At 48.5% G+C, this 23,848-nt stretch overlaps 1 protein-coding gene across 3 annotated transcripts in view; it reads right to left on the bottom strand.

Annotated features, from left to right (window-relative positions):
* The window catches only part of PTPRT (protein tyrosine phosphatase receptor type T), a 918,862-nt gene that overhangs the window by 7,367 nt on the left and 887,647 nt on the right, over positions 1-23,848 (bottom strand). For all 3 annotated transcript variants that reach the window (XM_040981459.1, XM_040981457.1, XM_040981458.1), the window contains 6 exons: positions 23,325-23,441; positions 19,361-19,515; positions 16,600-16,735; positions 14,539-14,688; positions 13,028-13,201; positions 10,489-10,620 (listed from right to left, as the gene is read on the bottom strand). In XM_040981459.1, coding sequence (XP_040837393.1) covers positions 10,489-10,620; positions 13,028-13,201; positions 14,539-14,688; positions 16,600-16,735; positions 19,361-19,515; positions 23,325-23,441 — 864 coding nt within the window. The remainder of the gene's footprint in view (positions 1-10,488; positions 10,621-13,027; positions 13,202-14,538; positions 14,689-16,599; positions 16,736-19,360; positions 19,516-23,324; positions 23,442-23,848) is intronic.

Here is a 23,848-nt window from a genome sequence, read left to right as displayed (position 1 = left end):
AAAATTAAAGTATGATTTCTACTGAAAGCCTATCATTTTCAGCCCATCACAGAGTTAAGTTGTTTAAGCAAAACCATGATAAGTCAGGGACTGTCCATATATAAATTTGAAGAATTCTTCTCTTAAATAGCAAAGACATGCAAGGGTAAGTTTCCTAATGCAATGGTGCTTTGCTTTCCCAGTCTCCCCATCAGGGATTAATCGAGCATATTGAGCACAGAGGTGTGTATGTGTAGAGGAATGGGGCTGATCACAGCATCCTCCATGGCTGGACAGTCATCCTGCTGCTGGGCTGTGCAGTAGTGACAAATCCGCAAATTGAACTTCATTTCTCTTTGCCATTGGCTCTTCTGGCTTGCAACCTTCACAGTAATGAAGGACGGGTACAGATAAGACCATGGCTGGCCAGAGAAATCAGAATTAATCAGAACTGCCCATTTAAGAAAATTATCTTTATCATCTATATTGGATTTAGGTTTCCCAGAGGTTGGCTGTGATCCTGACATGAGGTACACAGATCTAAGGCATTAGGGAAAGCCTGTTGCCCCAACCCCGCTACCCAATATTTTCCATCTGGAAAAATGTGGCAGGATTTGTCTCTTTTAATTAAGCTAATAAGTTCTATGTCTCAGACAAGACTCCCATATTTGGGACATTGGTCTGCATTTGCTTTTCCAGGTCATTGTCCCATAATGCCCAAAGGCTGGGGAAGGTTGCTAGGCCCTTCTAATCCTGCATCGGAGTCATCCTTTCACTTGGGTGCCCTGATATGTGTAACCACATTGGCAGAAATGTGGGTGACATTCAGCCATGTGATGTGTGAGCAGATGTGGTGTTTGGGTTGCCAAGGACTATTAGGGTTTTCCCATCGCCTGTGACACTGCACGAAACCTAGCCGTGGGAAACGAAAGAACTGTGAGGGAGAGCCAAGGTTCTGTTCTCAGTGACCCTCTGCAGTTCATAAAGGACTCTCAGGAAATGTCTTTCTGTGCTTTAGCTCAAGACATTCCTGGTATCCAAGTGATGAAGTTGTACCTGAGTGGACAGCACTATTTTGACTCCAATATGTTGCAAAGCAAAAGGTAGGGAAATGCATTAGGGTTCCCGCTTGAAGAGCCCTGAGTTTCAAATCCCAGAAATGTCACTTTCTAGATGAATGCCTCTCCCATCTGTTTTAGATTATTGAGGCTGTGAATTTTCTGCCTACTTAGCAAAGGAATCTGTATCTACTGAGTATTTATTACTTGCAAGCCATAATTATTAGGCAGTGTAGGGAAGGTTACTGAAAACAAGATGGATAAAGTAAACGCTTTTCTTTCTTCACACAGTAACCTTATAAAAACTTCACTTTACGGTAATATCTGAAGGACTTCTCTTATGAAAAGCCCTGATCAGTCAGCTTGTAGTGAAAAAGAGGATGGGCAACTTTGTGGACACAGGGACAGAGACCTGTGGAAGTGAAGCGGAAAGTAAGAGGAACATAGAATAGTAGAATTATTGAAGGGTAAAATGTGAGTTGCCATGTGACCATGCTCCATAAAATTATTACAGTAGCCTGTAAATGTTTAGCGTGCATGGAAACCAGTGTGGAATTGAGTTTAGCTCCCTGAGTGGCCATGTAAGTGCTGGAGGAGCCAGGCAATGGGCTTATGAGCACTGGTAGTTTGCACAACTCTCAGATAAGAGAATCTGCTGGTTTCTTGAGACCTTGGAAATAGGGAAGCCTGGTTAGCTCTCTAAGGCCATGGGAACCTAGCTGATCTTACGGGCATACTTCCATGCAGCGTAGCCTTGGCGTTTTCTTCCACAGATGGGAAGAACTTTTGAAGCTGGTTGTCTCCAAGAACAGATCCAAGTTCTTCTGTCTGGACCAAGTGATTTTCTCTACCATATCTCCTTTTTTCCTCTAATGGTCCATACAGGCTGGCATTGCTTTTCACTGCAGGCACCAGCACGTTGCAGCAATGACCACGTGTGTGTGTGTGTGTACTGTGTGGGAGGTAAGTCAGCCCAGTTGTTGCTGATGATTTAGGAATGGTCATGCATCTTCCAGAAGAGCAGAAATCCCTTTGCTACTTATTGTCAGGATGAGTTAAACCAAGCCAAAGTCATGACGTCTGTGTAGACGGCCATGAAGCAGCTGCCACACATTATTCCACCTAGTGGTCACTGTTGCTGTTTGGGCCATGAAAAGATGTCCTTTGGGAGTGCAAGTTCATGCGTGAAATATAACAAATGCAGAGGTAGCGTACCTCATTAAACATCTTTTTCTTGCTGATGGAAACAGAAAGCTTGTTAGTTGCTGGAATAAACATGCTCTTGATGAGTTGAATAGGCCTGTTCCTGGAATAAGGGATTTCAAAGTGTATGCCAGTGCACCGTGGCTATAAGGGAAATGCCAATGAGTATCATCGTCTCAGAAATGAGGAGCTCTACTGTCCATACCTGCATGTCAGGATACACTTAAGCAGCAGAATGATGGACTTACGATGCTTATGAAGGACTATACTATTGTAATAATATAGAGGAACTCAGTGGGGAGGGAGAGGGAATTTGGGGAAGAGGTAAAGGAAATCACAAAGCCTGTGGAATTCTATAATAGAAATTTTAAAAATTAAAATAAGAAATATGTAAATCATAATTTTTTTTAAAAAAAATGAAGGTCTTTACCTACCAAGGTCCTTGTGATTTTTGAAGATAGGTTGTGAATTAATCTCAGGTCACTTAAAGGTGAAGTGAATTAGTATTTTTGAGTTGCTGGAATTGGCTTTAATGTTCAATTGGTGATTATGAAATTCCTTTAAACAGATCCTCAAAAAGAGCCAGACGTCTATAATTGGCTCTAACAATACGGGGTGAGGGCTAGCAGAGAAGACGGGGCAGAAAGAGTGAGAGGGGGCAGTCAGTCAGTAAAGCTCAGTTGCACATCTCCTTAACTAACTGCGTCAGAAGCCCCATGAAGTGGTGAGGCAGTTCTGCGTGCTGGGGGATCTTGAGAGCAGCCTGGTCAGGATTTTGTTTCTAGCAAAGAAGGCTGGGAGCTCGGGGAACTCAGGGAAAATACCCGATGGAGTGGGAGACAAGGTTTGTGGCAGGTTTCAGCAAGAGGCACAAAGGAAGCCAGCTGAAGGAGGCAACAACGTGGAGGGAAGAGGCAGCCTGGCCAAGAAGGCAGGAGAGAAACAAGGAAGGTGGGCAGAAAAGATTTTGGGCAGCAGGGTAGGGAGAAAGGTGTGCTGCTGGCCGGGACTGAGGCGGTATTGTATTCAGCCCGAGTCATGCGCATTGCTGGGATATGAACCCAACATTGTCCACAGACTCATCAGCCGAGACTGGGAGGTTAATGTGAGAATAGGACTCCCCCTGTGATTCCCGGAAATCTTGGGCTTTGTCACAGGATGGGGGAAAGGTGACAGAGCCACTTGACATAAATTTTTAAAGCCAGAGTCACTTGAGATGACATCTGGATGATACAAACCTATTGGAAGATAACCTTGAGATTTGGAAAAGAAATTGGCTGTGGGTAACACAGCCAGTAAAGGGCCAGTCTAAACCTTGGGCTCAGGTCTCTGAGCCAGACTTCTTACTCCACTGTTACTGCATCATTCCAGTGAGGACCAGGACATACTAAAGTCAGACTAGAGGCTGGCTGAGACAGAGTTGGGCATTCTGTTTGTTTTGCCAGCATGTTAGCACAAGCCAAGATAAAAATGGGGATATCGGTGCTTGCTATTTACCCTGCAGGCACGGAAGGGAGAGGGACTTGCATCTCTTACTTCTAGAAGCTTTCACTTCCATGGGAATATGTCAAGCTTCCCATTATTCTGGCACTCATCCTCAGCTTTCCACCTGACTTTACATTATTTAAGCTCTGTTTTTTCACAGTGGGAGCTTCAGAACTCGGCAACTGAACTTGGAGGCAAGCTATGGGTTCATGTCTGTCTCAAAGGGAGGAAGAAACCCTCTTTGCCCGCATACCAACAGATCGGTGATTTCAGGCATTGGCACTTGGAAATTTTGTTGTTAAACATAAGTAGACATCTTTATCCTGTCTGTCAGTGGTGGGCTGTGTGGCCTCAGACACTGCTTCCTTGGGCCTTTGCTTCTGGACCTGCAAAAAGAACTTGGTAGTCTCCATGATAGGATCTGTGAAGTTAGCAAGGAAACCACCATGGACTCTCCGAAGCTTTTGGAAGTTAGAGAGGGAGAAGGAGCGGATCATGCTGTGGTCCCACACTGAAAGACAGCGAGTCTGACTTTGAGCTAGAATCAGAGCCTCTCAGTGTGTCCGTTGTGGGTATGACCTGGAGATCAGAAGTTCACTGGGAATGGTTAGGTGCATGAAAACATGCAAGAAAATTAATTCTTCGTTCATCAGTCAATAGAGTTTGGGAATTAACAGCTTTCTCACTAGTGACTCCAAGAAGGAAGATGTTGGAAATACTGAAAGGGTTTGCAGGATACCTGGATTGTAAAGGGCTTAAGCAAGGCAGAGGGCGCTTCCTAGAACTAGTTACCAGGAACATAAGAAGAGATGTGGGGCACCATCCATACAGGTCAATTTAGCAAGCCAGCTCTGCGGTCAAGGGAAGCAGGTACACCAGCACCTATGTAAGGCCACCAAGGGAGGCCTGGGGTGGTCATCAGTTGCTGGATTCTTCTGTGGCTTGAGGGCAATAGGACCCGTCCCTGGACACTGTCTCTTCTGCCTCTTCTGCTGTGTGACCAGCTTCTTCCTGTCATACAAAGGTCTGGTGGAGATGATTCCACTACAGATGGTTTCATCCTGCTTGCTGTTAAAGACAGACTTAAAGAGAAGGAGTAGTTTACTTAAACAGAGTGATTTCTTCATGGGAATGGGGAGATTCTTGTGCCTCTTTTGGACTATGTCCCCTTCAGGAATGCCTGCCAACTTGTAGGTTCATAATATATTTGCATGCTGATAAATGAATGAACGAGGCTCCTTGGTCTTGGAAGGGCCTCCCTCTAAGCCAGCAGGATGCCTATGCAGGTGGAGTCAACCTGGATTTCCTCCTCGGCTCTCCACCTCTTGCTCCCTCAGGGCTCCAATTTTGGCACTGGATAAAGCATGGGTTTTTCCAAGTCAAACCACTTTCCATTCCAACACTGAATGCTGATTCTTTTCCTGTCACTTCGGTCTCACACTCTTCCCTGGCTGTGATGCTTATTATCTTGGGTCTAAATTTCTGGTTTCAGAAATTAGTATTCATGTCCATGGCTGCCAGAACAATTCTGACCACAAACTTGGTAACATAAAACAACCAAAGATTTGTCATCTTGAAGTTCTGGAGGTCAAACTTCTGAAATGCAAAGCAAAGGTTAAGATTAAGACATGGACAGAAGTCCCTTCCTTTCTGGATCCTCTAAAGAGACAATTCATTCCTTGCCAAGTCCACCTTCTAGAGGCAGCCTGTATTCTGTACACTGTGCCTGCATCTCTCCAATTTCTACTGTATTGTTCACACTGTAATCTAGGATCTACCTGCTTCCTTTTTCTGAGGACTCTTAGTAGACCTATGTGGATAGCCCAAGATAATTTATATCCTATGATCTTTAACCTCAACATATCTGAAAGTATGTGTGTTTTTCTATTGGGAAATAACAGGTTCAGGTTAGGTTGTACATATACTTGGAGGGCCATTGTTCTAAAAACATGGTGAAACATGTTCTGAAAAACATGGTGAGTGTCGCAGAACCACAAGGACAGTCGTTTTCTGCTGTTTCCTCCATGTGAACACTGGTATATCCACTGGGCCTATACCCAGTGCTGTTGGACACAGTTGAAAAGCTACTTTCTGATGAGTCTGGGAAATTGTGTTGCTACTTGCTGGATGTTGTGTTGTAGGATTATTTTGGCCTCGCTAATCTGACAACAGGGTTTTGGAACCCTAAAGAGTTGGAAAAATCTCTAAGGTTGAGTGCAGAGGGTTGGAAAATCTTCATTTGGAGCCCCCATTGATCATAATTATCTTTGAATAGCAGCGACCGTGGAGAGTGGAAGGACACTTGTGGCTGGGGATGGTTGATTGAACGAAGCAGGATAGGATGCTGAGCAGAAGCACATTTGGCCAGCAGTGCAAGAAAATGAAGCTGAGAACTCGCATCCTCTCTTTGTCCTTGTCTGGCTGCAGTTCAGAGAGCTCTGCACAGCTTCCAGCATGAGCCCTGCAGTCCAGCCGTGGGAGGTGGCACTGGTCTCTTGAGGGCAATCTAGCAAGGCCCAGGTCCGATGGCAGACCTGTCCCTGTGCTGGACTGCTCTGGCGTGAGCATGCTGGCAGACAAGGGCTGATGTCACTTCAAAGAACTGCCCCTCCAGGTGCCAAGGGCAGCTTTTCTGATGTTCACGCTGTGTCATTGTTTATTTTCGTAAGGCACCCAGCTGCTGTGGTGATGATATTTATATCAATAAGTGCTCTATTTATCTGTCGACTTGAGGGGATTCGTGCCAGCTGCATATGGCAGCCAACCTCGGGGCACATTGGAGCCTGATGCTTCTGCAGTTACAGAATGGATCTCAAAGGCTGGACTAACATCTGGGGCTCCAAGAGCCCTCACTTATCCAGGACCCACTCTGAAAAGGGAATCTATTGCCAATGACCTTAACTCTTGCTTTTGATATGTCTTCAAGTAAGGTTCTTTGAAACACCTCCTGTGTACCTGAGCTCCAGCTTTAAAAAGTAGAATTGTGGAGGGGGAAAAGGGCAAAGAGGCTTTCATGGTCTCTGATTCACGGCTAGCATCATGAATCTGAGCCCACTGTGTTACTTTTGCAGGTAAATAGGGTGGTCACGTTTCTGATTTTAAAACTCTTTAAGGAACTCTGTAGAGCTCTATGTTGGATGGGAATTGTTTTTTATAGTAGCCTCGGTTTCCCACTTCGCATCAATTGGAATCAAGCTGCAGCAGCAGCATCCCCGATTCCTTATTCTTTCTGTCATGACAGGTTGTTGTCTCAACCTTGAGGAGGGACCCTTTGCAGCCGCTGAGGTTCAAGTTACTATCACCTCCTGGATAACGGCAGTGGCTTCCTCTCTGTTCTACCTCCACTCTCAGTGACAACCCTGCCTCTTTCCACAAGCCCTCCTTACCCCGTACAGCAGATAGATGTATGCTTTTCTCAATACTGTGTTATTGTGTCAAACTTCTGCTTAACATCTGTCAATATCTGTTACTGGCAATGTAGAACACGAAGTTTGTTCCATGACTTCCAAGACTTGGCGCTTGTTTAACTCTGACTTCACCCTCTGTGACTCTCCCCACACTGGCCTGGCTGGAGAAGGTTTTCCTTCTGTCTGGGACACACCTCTTCTTGTCTGTGTTCAAGTTTTCTTCCATAGGGCTTGCTTTGGCCACCCTGCTGCGAACGCATCCTGTGCCCCCTGTCCAGCCTTGTGTTGGTCACTATGCTGCCGTAACTTGACTTTTCCCATACATTTGTCATCTTCTAGTGCACAATTGAGTGCATCAGAGTGTTTATTCTGTCCCCATGTTAGAATGGAATGTGCATGAGGGATGAATTTCCTACTTGACTCTGTGTTGTTCATTGATGCATTTTGAGCACCGAGACTAGCTTTCAGCAAGCAGCCAGAGCAGACACTCCATAAACACAGTTTGAATGAATAATGGGAGTCTTTCCTACCTGTCCCCCAAGCACATCCCAACTTGTACTCAGTTTCATTTCCTACTAAGATGCTTCTTCATCTTCCCCCAACCCCACTTTCCCTATTTGTCATGGTATACCCCCAGGCACCTTCAATTGCCTCCTACCTCTCCTCTATTTTCTAGGAGTATCCACAAGCACCTTGTCACCCAGACGAGGCACCCTGCCATCTCGAGCAACTGTGTACTTTCCATTTACAATTGCTCCATAAATTTTGTGGACTTCAGCTGGGGAAATGGTTTCATATCCCATTTGAATTCTTTTACATCCTGGCTGCTTCCTCAGCTCAGCTCTTGCTCTTTGGTTTCTACATGCTTGCAACATTCCTCTCCCCAATGTCCTGGTCCCAAGTTTGTCCTCTAACTTTTCTGTTCGTGAGTGTCTAGGTCTGGCTTTTTCTTTTTTTAAGATTTATTTTTATTATTTTTATTGGAAAGGCGGATATACAGAGAGGAGAGACAGAGAGGAAGATCTTCCGTCCGATGATTCACTCCCCAAGTGAGCGCAACGGCCGGTGCCAATCCAAAGCCAGGAGCCTCTTCCGGGTCTCCCACACGGGTGCAGGGTCCCAAAGCTTTGGGCCGTCCTTGACTGTTTTCCCGGGCCACAGGCAGAGAGCTGGATGGGAAGCGGGGCTGCTGGGATTAGAACCGATGCCCATATGGGATCCCGGGCCTGCAAGGTGAGGAACTTAACCACTGCACCATTGCGCTGGCCCTTGGTCTGGCTTTCTCAAAGGAACTTGGGGTAGGTATTTGATGTAGAGATTAGGAAATCACGTGGGATGCCTGCATCCTGTACCAGAGTGCTTGGCTGTGACAGCCAGCTCTGCTTCCTATTCTAGCTTCCTACTAACACGCATCCTGGTTGGCAGCAGATGATGGGTCTAGTGGATGAGCCATCACATACCTGAGTCTCCAGGCTCCTGGCTGTAACAGGTATTTAGGGAGTAAATTAGTAGATTGGAAAGCCTGTGGTTTTTTTTTTTTTTTTTTTTTAAGATTTTCTGTTTTATTTGTAGAAGGAGAGTGAGATCTTCCATCAGCTGGTTCATTGCCCAAACATCTGCACTGGCTGGAGTTAAGCCAATCCGAAGCCAGGAGCACCCTCTTGGTCTCCCATGTGGGTGCAGGGGCCCGAGGACCCGAGTCATCTTTTCCTATTTTCGCAGGTCTTAAGCAGGGAGATGAATTGGAAGTGTTCTCGACACAGTTTCTTGGAAAGTGTGATAAAGGACATGCTCCAGCGTGTCTATGAGATACTGGTACTGTGGGTGGAGGCTCGGTGCACTCTGCCTGCTTGTCTTTTAAATAGTTAGACAAAATAAAAAGAAACTGTGCGGGCCCATGTGGTGCTCCTGCAAGCTAAGAAGATGATACAAATCAAAGCTATGACCACTGTAGGTATTTGGGGAATGGATGAGCAGATGGAAGATCGCTCCTGTCTCGGTTAAGTGTCTGCATTTCAAATAATGATAATAAAAAGAACATCTTGAAGGGCTGGGGAACTGCACTGTAACACCCACAATCTCTCCTCCCTGTGCAGTATTTTCTGACTGCTCTTAGGGACCCAGAGGGACCTCCTCCCTCTAGAACACCAAGAGAATAAGGGGACAGTCTGGATGGGACCCTGAGCCTTGCCTGCTTCTGCACAAGCGGCTCGGCTCATCCCTGCATCATACCTTGCAGTGAAAGCCTTTCTGTGTCTAGAGGAATTCTGCCTCACAAATCCATGCAGTTCAAGGCCCAAGCCCCTCCGCCTGGCAGTTTGGCCCAGTTGTATTTTCTAGATTTCCTATGTTCCTCTCCTCTGGACATGCCTCCAAGCCCCGTCTTCACTGGAACTGAAGCTGCTCACCTTCACCCAGTGCGCCTTTGCCCCGGCCTTTCCCTCTACCTGGAGAGCCTTTTCCCAGTTCATTCATTCCTCAGACTCCCAAATTTCTGCCTTCTTCCTTCAAGGCCAAAGTCACCTTCTTGTTGAAGTTATCTTTCACCCTCTGGGCAGAATTAATTCCGCCGTGTTCCCGGCCAACACCGCACTTTGTCATTGACCTCTATTACAGCGCTGCCACATGAGGTGGGGACAAGTTGCTCATCTTTCTAGAGCTGGACTGTGAGCTCTGGAGGGCTGAGTCTATGGTTCAGATTCATTTTAAAAAATTTTATCACAAGGCCAGAACTAATATGGAAGTGTGTTGAGTTACCTTGAGTTTTCTTCCAGGCAATGAAAGGACATTTTTTTTTCATAGTCCCTATTCATGCTGTGGGTTCATGATACTTGGAGCTGGCAGCACCAGGCTTGGGGGTGGGGCAAGGCATGAAACCATGGCAGACAGAAGACTCAGTGGTGAGGAAGGTGGGACTTGGTGGAGAGGTGAGCACTCAATCTGCAGGTTTCAAGTCCCAAGCTGTCTGTATAGGGTGAAATGCAGAGTGCTCAGGGTGCGTAGGTGGGGCCGGGCGTCAGGGTGTTCTTCAGGACTACAGATATGCAGTGTGTGGTGGGGAGCCCGTCTAGGGGTTCTGCTTGCTCTGCGGGATATGCGCCAAGCCCGAACGAGTGCCTGGGGAATGGGACAGAGACTGGTCCTGGGGAGCTGCGCAGCTCCCCGAGGTGGGAGTCCCTGCTGTCGCTCGCAAGGCGCAGGGTGCAGTAGGACACTCTTGCCCTTTGCGGGCAGCACAAGTATGTCAGCCTCCTGCAAGGCCAGGGAGGGCCTACCATGGCACTTCCCTCCAATTCTAAAGCATGGCTCCCCGAACCTATCTTGCCCACTTAGGGCAGCCAGGAGCTGCCTCCTACCTGGGCAGTGTCCATCTCATTCAGCATCACCACAGAGGAGCAGTTGTAGTCGAACACCAGCCTCCAGAAGTCTGCCACGGTGTTGGGTAGAGGGTGCTGGGTGACCACGAAGGCAGCAGGCTGCTTGTGGCTCTGACAAAGAAATGACAGAGACTTCATGGAATACACATCTGTCAGTGACACCCTGATGAAGAGGAGGAGGCCCAGATTGCTGTCAGAAGCCCGCCCCCCCCCCCCAGTCTGCCAAGTTTCACAAAGCACCTGTCCATTCTGTTAGCTCTCGGCAGCAAAGGGGACCTTCTCATAATGAACATATTTTCCCCGAAACGAAGACATTTCATTATGGAAGTGTCAGTCATGGATCATCCAAATCAATTATTTATGTCTTGGTGCTCAGCAAATAATCATTATAATATACAAAATGAAAGATTCTAGAGACAGATCTGTCCTGCTGGCCAAGACACCTTGTGGATAGAAGGGATTCTTCACAATGCTGCGTGAGGACTCCAGTCAACCTCTGGAGGCTCTTACACTGCAGGACTCTCACCTCAGGATACTGAGGCTGGAGTGAGTACTGAGCTGGTCTGGGGCAAAGTGGGCACTGTGTTCTGGAGAAAATGCATCAGAGGGAGGCACTGAGATATTGGAGTGAGGGGAGCCTGGTATTCAAAGCCGTCTTTGCCACTTGCACTTGTGTGGCCACTCACACCTCCATTCATTCAAACACCATTTGCACAGAGTGCCTTCTGAGGGGAGATAGTAGCTGTTACAGCAGGTAAGTTACTAGAAGTCTCTAAAGCTTGCTTTCTTATTTGGAAATTAGGAATCATGCAAAGAGAAGCTTTGCATGAGATTTGCCTGTGGGAAGAACAGCAAACAGGAGCCACACAGTAAGCCAGCCGGTAGGACAGAAATGTACCTGACAGGTTATGATCTTTGGAATCACTTCAGTCCTGTGTTATAGGTAGGGAAAAATGGGCTGTGCAGGTATGGAAGCTCCCATCTTGGACAGCTCCCTGTAGGAAGGTGTTGGAACGATGAGAGAACTTCTCCATAGCCCATGTTCTCAACACATTTCATTGGGAGATGGTTGCTGTGGGAGTAGCAGCTGTGTATAGTGGGAGCAAAAGGAAGTCGGGAGAGGAGGGTGTGGACCTGGACAACAGGACAATGTCTTGTGACAGTGGATGTTTTGTGTGCCCTGGAAGGTCCCATCTGGCCAGTGGAAGGGTCAGAAGAGGGACATGGGAGGGCAGGCCCATTAGTTTCAGAAAAGCCAAGCTCTCTAGTTGTAGACAGTAGATCTTTAAGCCATTCCCAGTCAAGGAAAAGACTAGGCCGTAAGAATCAAAATGCTTGGAGCTCATATTACTGGCTTCACCCTTTCTGAGCTCGTTGACTTTGAAAAGGTGATGGAAATGCCCTGATTCTCAATACATCATCCAGAAAATGGGGATAATAATAGTGAGATGGTACAAGCCCAGGGCCCAACATGGCCAACACTCGGCGAATGCTCCTTTTCTTTCCCTTTTCCTCTGTCTCTATGATAAATGCTCTATTAGGCCAGCATGCCTGACAAAGCCTTATCTGGAAATATGTTCGTGATCCGTGCTCCTGCCGGGTTTCAGGGATCAGCCAGCAATCCATTTCATGGATAACATCATCCTTTACCAGGGGAAACATTAAAAATTAACCCAGAGGACTTCATATTTTTCTGCTCGAAGCAAAGCTGCTATGGTTACCAGATAATGCACAGACTGAGCTGGAATACAGATAAGGACTTTTTTTCTAATATAAGAAAGGCACGGGCCCCAGTGATGACTCACAGGAGAAATGCCCTGTGGACAGAGAGACTACAGTCAGCATCGGAGCTGGCAGAAGCCATCGGACTCCAGGCAGCATCTCACCAAAGCAGAGGCCAGGGACTGGTTTGATCCTTGCTTGGATGGAGAAGGAAGTGAGAGGGTGTTAGGACAAGGAGAGGGCAAAGCTGGGAGGAAGTGGGTGTATGGGTGTACTCCCCATCATACCACAGCATGCCCACATGTGCACAGGATGAACTTGGGGGACTGTAAGGTAATTGCTAAGTTCTTTTTCACACCTGCAGCTATTTCACAGGACCAAGGCAAGACTTCCTGATTCTCCATATAGAATCTGGGTTTGCAGGGAGGACAGGGACAGACCCCTGAAGTGCAGAGACAGGCCTTTGAGTTTTCAGGGCTTAGATCAAAATCTGGAATAGCCTTCTTCCGGTACTGAACTGCAGGCTGGAGGTAGGGATGCTGGACAGACCTATAGCCTTACTGTGCTGCTATGGGAACCCCTTTAAGCTTTTGGTTTGTTGCTTCCAGGCTCATTATGGGAGCAAAGGAGCCAAGAGCACAGCTTGTTATCTAGATTTGGACCAGTGCCCTGAGGGGATCAAAGATTCTTGGGACCAACATGTTAGAAGCTGGGGGAGTCAGGGTCCTGGTGTGTAGCCACCCCCTCTGCTGGAAGAAACTCTGCCTGGGGTGCCAGCCAGGGACTTTCTGCTTACATCCATCAGGGCCGCGTTGATGTAGTTGCTGGATTCTCCATCCACTGAAATGAGGAAGGGCAGGCAGCGGTCCAGAGGCAGCACATCCATGCTGCGATTCTTATCGTGGTTCCGGGGCAGGAGTCCGATGCTACAATCCTCAGGTCGGACACGGGGTGTTACAATGTTGAGGGTCTGTGGGACACAAAGATACATTGGGTACTGCTTGGGTAGCATAGCCTGAGCAGAGGTGGCATTAAAGACTGTGTCAGCTTGGGGGAGTGCTGGGGGTACAAGTAGGAAAACTCTGAGTGCTGAGCATCCCCTGAAGTGTTGCAGTATGACAAAAATGATTTACCAGCATTCTCCTTAAGAAAGGATTCTTAGAGGAACTGCCCAGGATGGAGGAGGGAACTTTTAGGGGCAGACTCTAGAAAGTCTGGGCAGTTGACTAGATGTAGGGTACAATGGACCCCATTTCCACCATCCATTAAGCATTCTGTCTCTGCTCTAAACCAGTAACACCTCTTTGCTTACAGGAGTGTTGAAGTACTGGTCTGGCTGGGATAACATGCCACTGAACCATAGACTCAGTGTTCTTTTGGCCATGAACTTGAAACAAACCATGGTTTTCAGTTCCTGTTGTCCATTATGGGAGAGATCTTGGAATGAAGGGTTGGATACTGGCTTTTCTTTACCCAGTGAGTGACTCACAGAACTCTTTACCCCAACTTGCCACAATTCTGACCCTCTGGGCACCAAGGTGGCCTTTGCAATTCCTGAGCTGTGCTCTTGGGTGGTGGTCTCTTAGTGGATGTAAATCATCTGAGACCCTGTGACATGGCAGGTTCTCGGCAGGTATGAGTCTACAGTTCTAGCAAGCTCCCAGGTGACGCTCGTGCTGCTGCTAAATGAACTGCACTCAGAGTGGTAAGGATCTGAGAAAATCCTAGGGAAACCTGGTCCCCCTGTGGACAAGGAGCATGAAATTCACACTCGTGTGTACCCACTTGCCTCTGACAACAATCTGGACTAGAACTGAATCACAGCTCCAGTCACAAACTGTGTCTTTGGTTAGGATTGCTTGAGGCTCTGCATTTCGTGTTCTGGAGTGCAATCTGCCACTGCCAAGAGCTGTAAACATTGGAAGCACGTATTCCTGAAGACCCCAGAACCATGGTGGTTTGGCTGGGTCACTATCAGATTATTTACATCCCCTCCAAAGTCATACATGGAAATCTAATTCCCAATATGATGGGTTTTGGAGGGTTGTGTGTGTGTGGGGGGGGAACAGTGTGAAGATCTGTACAGGAAGACATGAGACGTGGTTTCCTCTCTTTCTGCCACAGAGACCACGAGGAGTGACTCATTCACAAGCTGAGAAGCACGTCCTCCCAAGACCCTGAATCCATAAGCAACTTCATCTTTAACTTGCAAAGCCTTTGGAAATGTGGTAAGCTATTTCCAGTCTGTGGAAATCTGTTACAATAGCCAAAACTAAGATGAAGACCAAGATAGAGATTTGCTCATACCTGAAATTCATCTTTGATTTGGCTGGAGTTGGTCTGGGGGTCCAGCCTGCTGATGTTGTAGTAGAGGGAGCGGAACTCGCACACAGGGATGGCAGTATTGCCACAGAGGCATGCCTCCAGGATGGCATCATGCACAAACACATACTGCTCCTGCACGGGGGGCGAGGGAGAAGATACAGTACCGGGTTAGAATTGTGGCCTGAGAGTTCACCATTTGCACTGCACTTTGCAACTATAAACATAGTGAGTATGGTTTGTTTGAAGAATCCTTAGGATTTCTTTTGATCCTGTGACCTGAAGGGCAAGCAGCCATTTCATGGTGACAAGCTGAGCTATTGTGAGATTGTTCCTTGTAGTTACTGACAAAAATTAGAAACTTCTGGACAGGCTGCAACAGGTGTTATTGGTGTCTTCCCATATCCCTCAGCTTTCACTTTTACCTGCTGTGCAGCCAGTACCTGCAATTCCCTGCTGAGGGCTTTCTTGCTGGTCTCAGGAGAAGATCCAGGCTGTATGCAGGATGAACCAGCAAGGTCGAGGAGCTAATGGGATAGTAAGCAGGCCTCAAGCAGAACTGGGAGTAAAACCCAAGTGCCCTTTCCCCTTAGATGGGATGCCTGGGAGCCATAATTTCTATACTATCTTTCAAAGTTCTCCAGAAGGATCAGGCCTCAGTGGACTCCATGTTAAACCTTCTGATAAAGTATCCATTATTTGCTTCTCTTACTTCCCTACTCCCCAGTTAGTGTGTCTGGAGATTACCTCCAAAGAAACTGGTTGCGCTCAAACTTGAGTTTGAGAGTCAACTCCTAAAACATGTACTGTACCCTTTCCCATCTCAATTCTTTGAACCTTCTCTTTCTCCTGAAATTCCATACCTCGACCCCCTTGCCTTTTCTATAACTTCTATGTGTCATTCCTCCTGGGAAATACCCTCTTATTCCACCAGGTAGAAGCTGTTACTTTGAGAAACTTGGCGAATGTTCAGCGATCTTTTCCTACAGAACCGGGGCTACAGAAAGCATTAATGCAAGGATCTCATGATGTATCTGCTCTGAAATATATCTCCTTCAGCAAAAGGTGAGGACTGTGTGCCCGAGTCCAAAGCAGGACTGCATTTTGCATGCATAAACTTGGGGGCAGAGAAAACAGCTATCCTAGCCTTTGTGCTAAACTGAAGACTGGTCTATGTGAGTTAGCTCACAGTCTGTAATGGTATATATTACAGTGTAAACCTAATAGAGATATTCACCGGAGAGCCAGGAATGATGAGCTGTAACTTTTTAAGGTGTGGTGGAGCGGAATAGACAGGAAAGTTTGCTTAGCCAGACAGTGTGATTGAGGGCAAAGAGCATGGACCGTGGGGTTACAGGGACCCAAGTTCTGCCGTGGTCTGGCTGGCTCTTGCCTTGGTGCCACACTGGCTCACTTTCTTCTTTAGGGAGAAAATGTCAGTAGTGTACAGCTACTCTACAGGTGTAGGACTTGTGAGGGGGAGAAGCAATATCGTGAGTATCAAGAACAAATGCATGTTGCCTGGCTCAGAGTAAACGTGCCACAACAGGATGGACTGCCTTGCTTTGTCCTTGGGTCCTGGGCTCACTCACTGGGCAGAGAGATGCTGAAGGTCTGTCTTTCCCTTGCAAGCAGGAGTGTGTATTCTTTCTTGGCACTCACAGTACTTTGCTCATTTGAGTACCCAGTAACTGTGAGCATTCCCTGCTGTGACTGAATCAATGCTTGGCATACAGAAGGCAATCAATAATTCTACTCTTTCACCCAAATAGGCATATTATTTAAAATTTTCCCCGAAGTTCTCACTTGCTGCTTGGATGACTTCAGCGGTGGGGAACTGAGCACCATTCATCGTCCTACAGTCTGTGTTGGCTGGGACATCCTAGCTGCTACGATGTGTCACTGCAGTAAGTCATGTGTTCACTTCGTCCTATTTCTCCCTCACCCCGTTCCCTTTCTGTGGCATGGTCCCACCATGCTTCTCTCTGTTCTACCTTCTTCTCATTGGCTAGGCCTGCAGGATGGCTCATGCGTCCTAGGACTCACCTCTGTCTGCACGAGGTTGACCCTCTGGGCCCGGAGCTCACGTACACAGTTGAAGATGTCCACGACTCCTTCGTTTTCAGCCATGTCAAGCATAGTGTCGATGGCGATGAAGCAGCCAGTCCTCCCAGCTCCAGCACTGGAAGACAGGGGGTGGCCTTGGAGAGACCCCTCCCACGCAGCTCTGTTCCTGAGCTTCCTCAGCAACAGGCAGTAGACTGCTGAAGCCAGACACAACCGAGTCCCGCTGCACAGGGAGAGTCTAGAAAAGCAGCTAATCTTGGAGCCCCAGCTCTCCAATTTTGGGAAATGGAAAAGTAATGTTTGCCTTTTGGGGATATTTTGGCATATTTAGCAAACACTTATGCAGCGCTTACAAAGTGCCAGCCATTGTTCTAATTGCTCTACAAATCTTACCTATACGTTTCCCTTTAGTTGGGAAATTTCTCATTCTATTCCACAGGTGAGAAAATGGAGGTACACGCAGAGCTAATTTTGCCTAAACCCACACAGCTAGCTGGCCAGTGGTAGAGCTAAAACTTACCCAAGGCTGTCTGCCTCCAGAGTGTGAGATTTCACACTTCCTCTCTTCCTATCTATAGCACGCAGCACACACTTACACAACGTGTGTCCATGCAGTGTTCTCATCTGACGGAAGCTGCAGGCTTCGGATCGACTCAGCTCTGGCCATCGTGGCCACTTGGGGAGTGAATCAATGGACAGAACATCGTCCTCTCTGTATATCTGACTTTCCAATAAAAATAAGTAAATAAAAATAAATCTTAAAAAAGCAAAACCAAATAAAATCAGCATGAGAGCATATTTCAGCAATATGCAGTTGCCATGGTTATATCTGAACGAATGCTGACATGTTTTGCCTCAGAACACTTCTATCCCCCACATATCCCAGACCTCACCGAAAGGGAAGGAACAGGTGAGCTGTGTCTAGCAGGGAGGACCAGGGGCCACTCACCCATCTTGTCTTCAATGTCTTATCCTCAACCCACATGCTTGTGATCCTGGATCCACCACTGGTTTCCTGGTGTCTGCTCACCAGGTTCAGTTTTCTGACAAGTATAACCTGCTTCCTTGCAGGGGACTCCTGAGAACTGAGCTGTATGTTCCAACATCATGTGGTACTGAATCTTGGTTCTATTACTTACCACTTAAGTGCCCTTGGATAAGTGACCCAACCTCTGCTTTGCACCACTCTCATCCATAGTATGGCACCAGTAACGCTAAACTGACCTGTCTCAATTCAGAACATTAAGCATTAATGACATCCCACATACCCATGGCATGGTCCTGCATTTTTAAAAACTCAATGCATGTCAACCTTTGAGCCCCATGCCTAGTTACATAGTAAGTTCCCAATAGTTGCCACTTACAGCCAATGACAATTTATTGAGCATCTAGGTGTGTACTAGGTGCTCAGATTAGGAGTAGAAGCATGATGGTAAGACACGGCTCCTAAGGAATTAGCAGTTGGAGGGGGAGGACAGCATGAAGATGCAGAGAACAGTGGTATCTCTAAGTGCTTACTCTCTGCCAGGGACACTCTTAAGCATTTAGTATACATTAGCCCAGCTATTCAATCATCAGAGTAGCCCCAGCAGACACTGCTCTGCTGGATGTTTTAAGGTAGCTTGTTATGGAGCTGTGCAGTCTTCCTGCACAGCCTGGGCACAGTGCAAGGCCTGGACCCATTGCCTAGGGTCTCCCTGTCTTCCTTACCTTTGCTTCAGCTGCTCTGTGGGATGCAGACTATGGGAGCTAGTGTTCTGTTGGCCTGGGGTGCTATGTGACATAAAGCAGAGAATATATACTAGATGCCAGGAAGGTCTGGGGTGGGATGAGCATTCCCTCCTGCCCTCCACTGTCTCTTCTGGGTAATGGGATTGTACATCTACCACTGTGGGAGAGGAGCAGGCTCCGAGATGCTCCTGGTCCCTTGCCAGCAGTGGATGCTGCCAGGAGATGGATGAGTTAACTTGATGCAGAGTCTGAAAAAACAGGCGGGCCCAAGGTCACAATGGCGAAGAGAAGCCCTGAGAGGGAGGTGGGGAGGGAGGGACAGCTCAGGCCACTGGCCTTCAGCTCTAGCCAAACAACCTTCTCCGATTCTTCATGTTCTTGACATGTTGCTTCATCTCCATTTAGGAAGATTGAAAGATATACCACTGACTTGCAAGGTGACTTTCCAGGTCAGAGCTTAAAATGCACCCTTTCTGTAGTGTGGCCAGACCCCGTGCTGATCATGGGGTTGGTATTAAGGACCCTGAAGGCCAGAAACTGCTGTTCCATGAGCCGAGAGAAGCCTGCTTCGGCCACAGCACCCTGCCGTCACCTGGAGGAGACCATGGTGCATGCCTGGTGCAGAGCAGGCTCACTAACCTCTCTCTGGTATTTGACACCTGCATTGCCCCTCTCAGCACCTCCGTTTTCTCATCTGTGTAATAGGAATGAGATCAGTGCCTACCTCTCAGTGTGGGTGGGAAGGAAATCATGTGGGTAAAACTGACAAGGCAGATGTGGCAGATGCCGGCAGTACCCACCACACGTCATCTGTAATTATACAATATTACTATGACAGCTACTCTTAGGATTGTTTTGTGAGGCCTTGAAGCCTGGTCTAATTGGATGTGGCTGGGCATAGGTGACACAGGCAGAGGAGTCTTAAAAAAGTAAAGCTAGCATCTCCCTCACCCAGAGGCAGACCTGCCCAAGTGTGTGTGGCTGGTGGGGGGGGGGAGCCCTGACTCACCTGCAGTGGACCACTATGGGTCCAGCTTCTGGAGGGTTGAGGAACTTGACTTGGCGAACGAAGCCCAAAAGGCCAGTGGCATAGCAGGGGACGCCGTGGTCAGGCCAGCTGGTGAAGTGGAACAGGCGGAGCTCCCGGATCTCATGGTAGCCTTTCTGAGGAGAGAAGGGGTCTTTGTTCCTCCAGCTGCTGCCCTCCCTCATGCAGCCCACCAGTCCTGAGCAAGGGGGCAGTGCACCTGCTGCCCAGGGTAGGCAGGGCCCGCGTGGAGCTAATATTGCTGCTGTGATTGGCCAGTGGGAAATGCAGAACTAGTGGAAATGGAAACGGTTCACATGCCACAGGACTTCTCGGGGCATTTAGGGCACCAATACACTCCCTGAATCCTTGGAAAGGCAACAGAGCATCTGTGGTCTTTGTTCAGAGGACCCCTGGGGCAGGATGAGGAGGGGTATTCAGCGGAACATGTTCAGCAACCCAGTTCAAATGGATTGCAGTGGGACTTGAGGCCCATCGGAGATGGGCAACTTGTATCCTTTCATTTGACAGCTTTCTTTGTGATCCTCTCTGTGGCTTTCACAGTGTAAAAGACTGAGCTGACTTCTTTGTTTAGAATTGTAAGAGATGAACCCAGATAGGTGCAGAACTTCTCCAACTGACGGAGGTGGCAGGGCCGGGGGCTCCGAGCAGTGGCCCTCCCCTCTCGGCATCTCTCGCCTGCACACACTCCAAACCAGAGAGTGGGTTTCCGACTGTGGAACGCCGTGGCCAGGTCTGACCTTTGAGCCGTGGTGTGCACACTTTCTTTTGCCTACTTTTTGCCTGCTTGGGCTTCTCCTGCAGATAGAGAGCACTGAATGGGAACAGCCTATTTGATTGTTCATTCTGCCAGTTAAAAGTAATCGCCAAGGCCCCCCTGCACTCTGCCTTGGGGAGGCAGAGCCACAGCCCTGCCCCTGGCACATCTTATGGCCTCGTGGGGGAGGCGGACTTCTAAGTGGAGAACTCTGCTAAAGTGCATCTTGATCAGCTAGCCTCGTCCGGTGGTGGTGAAGAGGTGGAGAAATCAGACTAGGCTTCCTGGAGGAGTTCCTGAAATTTACCAACAGTAATAATAGCAGCTGACATTTATTAAATATTAGTGGCATACCAGTCACCCCTCCGAATACTTCATGTGTGCACTTAATCCTCCTATCCTAGCATTGCTACCTCCATGTTACAGACGGGCAAACTGGGTCTAAGCAAGGTTAAGTAAGAGGCTCAGGGCCACACAAGCCTGGAAAGTTATGAAAGTTTCAGTCTGCACCCTGGCTAGCTGGCTCCACAGCCTATGCCTTCATCACTATCCTGCACAGGGATATGGATAGCACCCAGGGGAGAGATGGAATTGCACCACGGCTTTGTGGGCAAGGAGGGCGTGGATAGGGACAAGCATGGGGCATGTAGAGAATCACAGAGCCCCTGGGAAATGGCAGATGAAAGAGGAGCTGGGCTGTGGCAGGAGGGCAGGTGCTGGATCCTGGAAGGAACTGGATCCCGCCTCTGGACTTAATCCCAAAGGCTGCAAGGAACCAGAGGGAGGCTGGCTGCAGAGGTGCTGCGTTCAAGGGCCAGTACCTCCTCCGTTTGTGTCGTAGGAGGTCTTGGCTGTGATGGGCAGGGTGGGCGTGGTAGAGCACTGCTGGGGGTCAGGGTCCCCATCCCTTGTGCTCTGAGGCCTGGTGGCAGTCAGCTTGGCAAGCCCATCTTCAGAAAGCCACTCTGAGCTGCACATGGTAGGGGGCACAGGTGGCCTTCAGGGACTGACAGGAGAGTCAGAGTGACCATGTGGCTTTGTCTGTTGCCCAGCTTGCCCAGGATGCTGTGTAGGCACAGCTGAGTCCAAGTGATAGGTGTCTCTTCTGGGGATACAAAGAGACCCTCTGTATCAAGACTGGCCCAGCGGATAGTGCAGATCAAGCTCCAGGACTGCAGGAGGGATCAGACTAAGCAGGGCTCCAGCCGAGGCCAGGCACCTGCCCGTGCGATCCAGGGCTTGCTCCTGCAGACTCCTCCTCCAGGAAACTCTAATCTGAGCCATGAGCAAGACAAGGTGCAGCGTCCCTTAGGAGGAAGAGAAGAAAGGCTGGGGCTGAGGCGGCTGTGGAGGAGCTGAGGCCAGGGAAGGGAAGGCCGCTCTGGGGTGTAGCTGCACCGCTTCCCTCCTCCTTCCCAGCCTAGCCTGAAGTGCTTGCCACTGCGGCTGTTTATCCCTGCTCCCTGGTGGAACTGTGCTGTCTTCAAGGGCAGACAGCACTTCCTGTTTATTATTTCTGGCTCCCTAGCTGAAGTCCCCGGGCAGGGTTTGTCTGCCTGTATGCCACAGAGAGGCTGCCTAAGCTGAGCTAAGCCTCCTAGACCCTCAAGGTCGTCGCAGGCCTTCTCTCTGTGGACAGTTTTCCCTTGTGATGGGTTAAAAGAAAACCAAGAGGACAGCTGGAGTCAGGATTCTAACTTGTGAGCATGCGCTGCCGGCTGCAGTTCCCAAAGCGTGGCTGCCTGGCCTTGCGGGGAGAGCTGCGTGTGTCCAGCAGCCCTCCACCTGAGCCTCTGGCCTTGCTCAACACTCCCCACCTCTTCTCCCTCTGCTTTTCTCTCCATTTCTTCCTCTCCTTTATCAGTTTCTTCTGAGAGATTCCCCTGCAAGGAATCCTGCTTCCCAGGAACCTGACCTAGGACAACACCCAAGCACTCACTGCTTTCCTTCCCTTTGCTGGACAGAGCTGGCCTACTTCCTCACTGCATCTGCCCACTGTCAGAGCAGGGGTTGGAGAGGAAGGGTGTGCCCTGTGGACCACACTGTCCCTCCAGGAAAGCCTGTCTGCATGGCTGCCTGCTTTGGACCTTGAAAAGCACAGGTCCAAGTTCCAAGGGTACAGATGGTGACACTTTTCAGCTCCCAGGGTTTCTGCACTTTCAGGACCACTGGTCACTTGGTTGGTAAGTGGCCCTCTGGTCACATGGTTGGTAAATGGCAAGTGTGCTGGAGTCAAGGGGGGCAACAGACTTCGGGGTCTGGCTCTACCACCCTGCAGCTGGGCAATGAAGGATAATGCTCTTAAACTTTCTATGTCTCAGTTTCTTTATGTGCAAAATGGGGCTAATAATGGCATCTTCCGAACAGGTACAATGAAAGCTTTGGGGAAGAGTCGATGAGTTAATCTGTGCAAAGCATCGAGAACAGCTCCTGGCTTATTAAGCAAATGTTAGCTGTCACTGTAGTAGTAATGATCCAATAATTACATAGACATTTTTCTAAAAATAATGCAATTATTTATGATTTAATTCTTACTCATCAAACTCCTGCAACCTTGGCTTCCTTTGAACGTCCAGACCAGCATTTCTCAGGTTCTGGTTATGCCTTTATTGTTGTGTCTGTGCTGTGCTGTGTACTGTGGGGTGTTTGTCAGTTCCCTTGTTCCTTGCACACCATATTACCAGTTCCAGCCTGCCTTCCTGAACAGGAATCCAGATGTCGAGAAATATCATGAGGGCATAAATCCCTCCTGAGCACTGCAGGCCCTGGTGTGTGGCAAGAGCACTCTTCCATCTTATCTATGCTCGGAGATAGTCTTTCTCCCACCCTCTCCCTGGCATGGTACCTTCTTGCCATTCATGCTCTACCCAAATGCCTCCTCTTCTGCGAGTCCCTCTCCATCCCCTACCCCTGTGGGTACCTGTCTCCATTCTTAGCACTGTGGCTTGTCACACAATGCATCATTGCTCCATTGATTTGACTGTTGAATACTTTGTCCCTCTAGGTACAAGATCCTTTGTGGCAAGAGCTACTTCTGACTTCAGCACTCCTCTCTCTGTCCATGGTGCTAGGCATGGTATGCTGACATGGAGCAAACACTGAGTCCCTGTGACTGATGAGTGAATGGAGCAACCACTGGGGCTGGTGGCCAGGCCCAGGAAGGCTTACCTTCTGAACCGTGAAGGTGCGGATGATGTATTCTGCTAGGGGCTCTGTTTCAATCAGAGTAACTTTAATGTCTCCGTAGACCTCCGTGTCATCCGGCCAGTACCGTACGCACTTCACCTGCCACCAGGTAAGAAAGAAAGGCCAGGCGTGAGGACGTGTGCCTCGGGGGACAGAGTGGAAGCAGCTGCCTCATCTATGGCCTTTCTCTTCCAACAATTCCCAGGGCAACTTTGGTGGCATTGCAGCCCATGGGGTTGTCAGCTGGCCAGGGACTGGCAAAGTGCACATGGCCAAGCTCACTCCCAGAGGCTCAGAGCAATTGGAAACAAAGAACTATTTTCATTTGCAGTTCTTAACATTTTCAAGAGCATTGTCATGAATCAATAGAACCAGGTGAGATAGGAGGGTGTTATCATCCCCATTTTACAGATGGAAGTAAAACTTGCTTGGAACTTTGGGCAACTTACCCAAGGTCACATGTGGTCAGCATTCTATCTTTGGCTGTGTCCCCTTTTTATAAGTGG

This window comes from Ochotona curzoniae, unplaced genomic scaffold, assembly GCF_017591425.1.
Source record: "Ochotona curzoniae isolate NIBS_2020 unplaced genomic scaffold, NIBS_Ocur_1.0 contig_3520, whole genome shotgun sequence".
Lineage (NCBI taxonomy): Eukaryota > Metazoa > Chordata > Mammalia > Lagomorpha > Ochotonidae > Ochotona > Ochotona curzoniae.
This window is presented reverse-complemented; position numbering and strand designations above follow the sequence as displayed.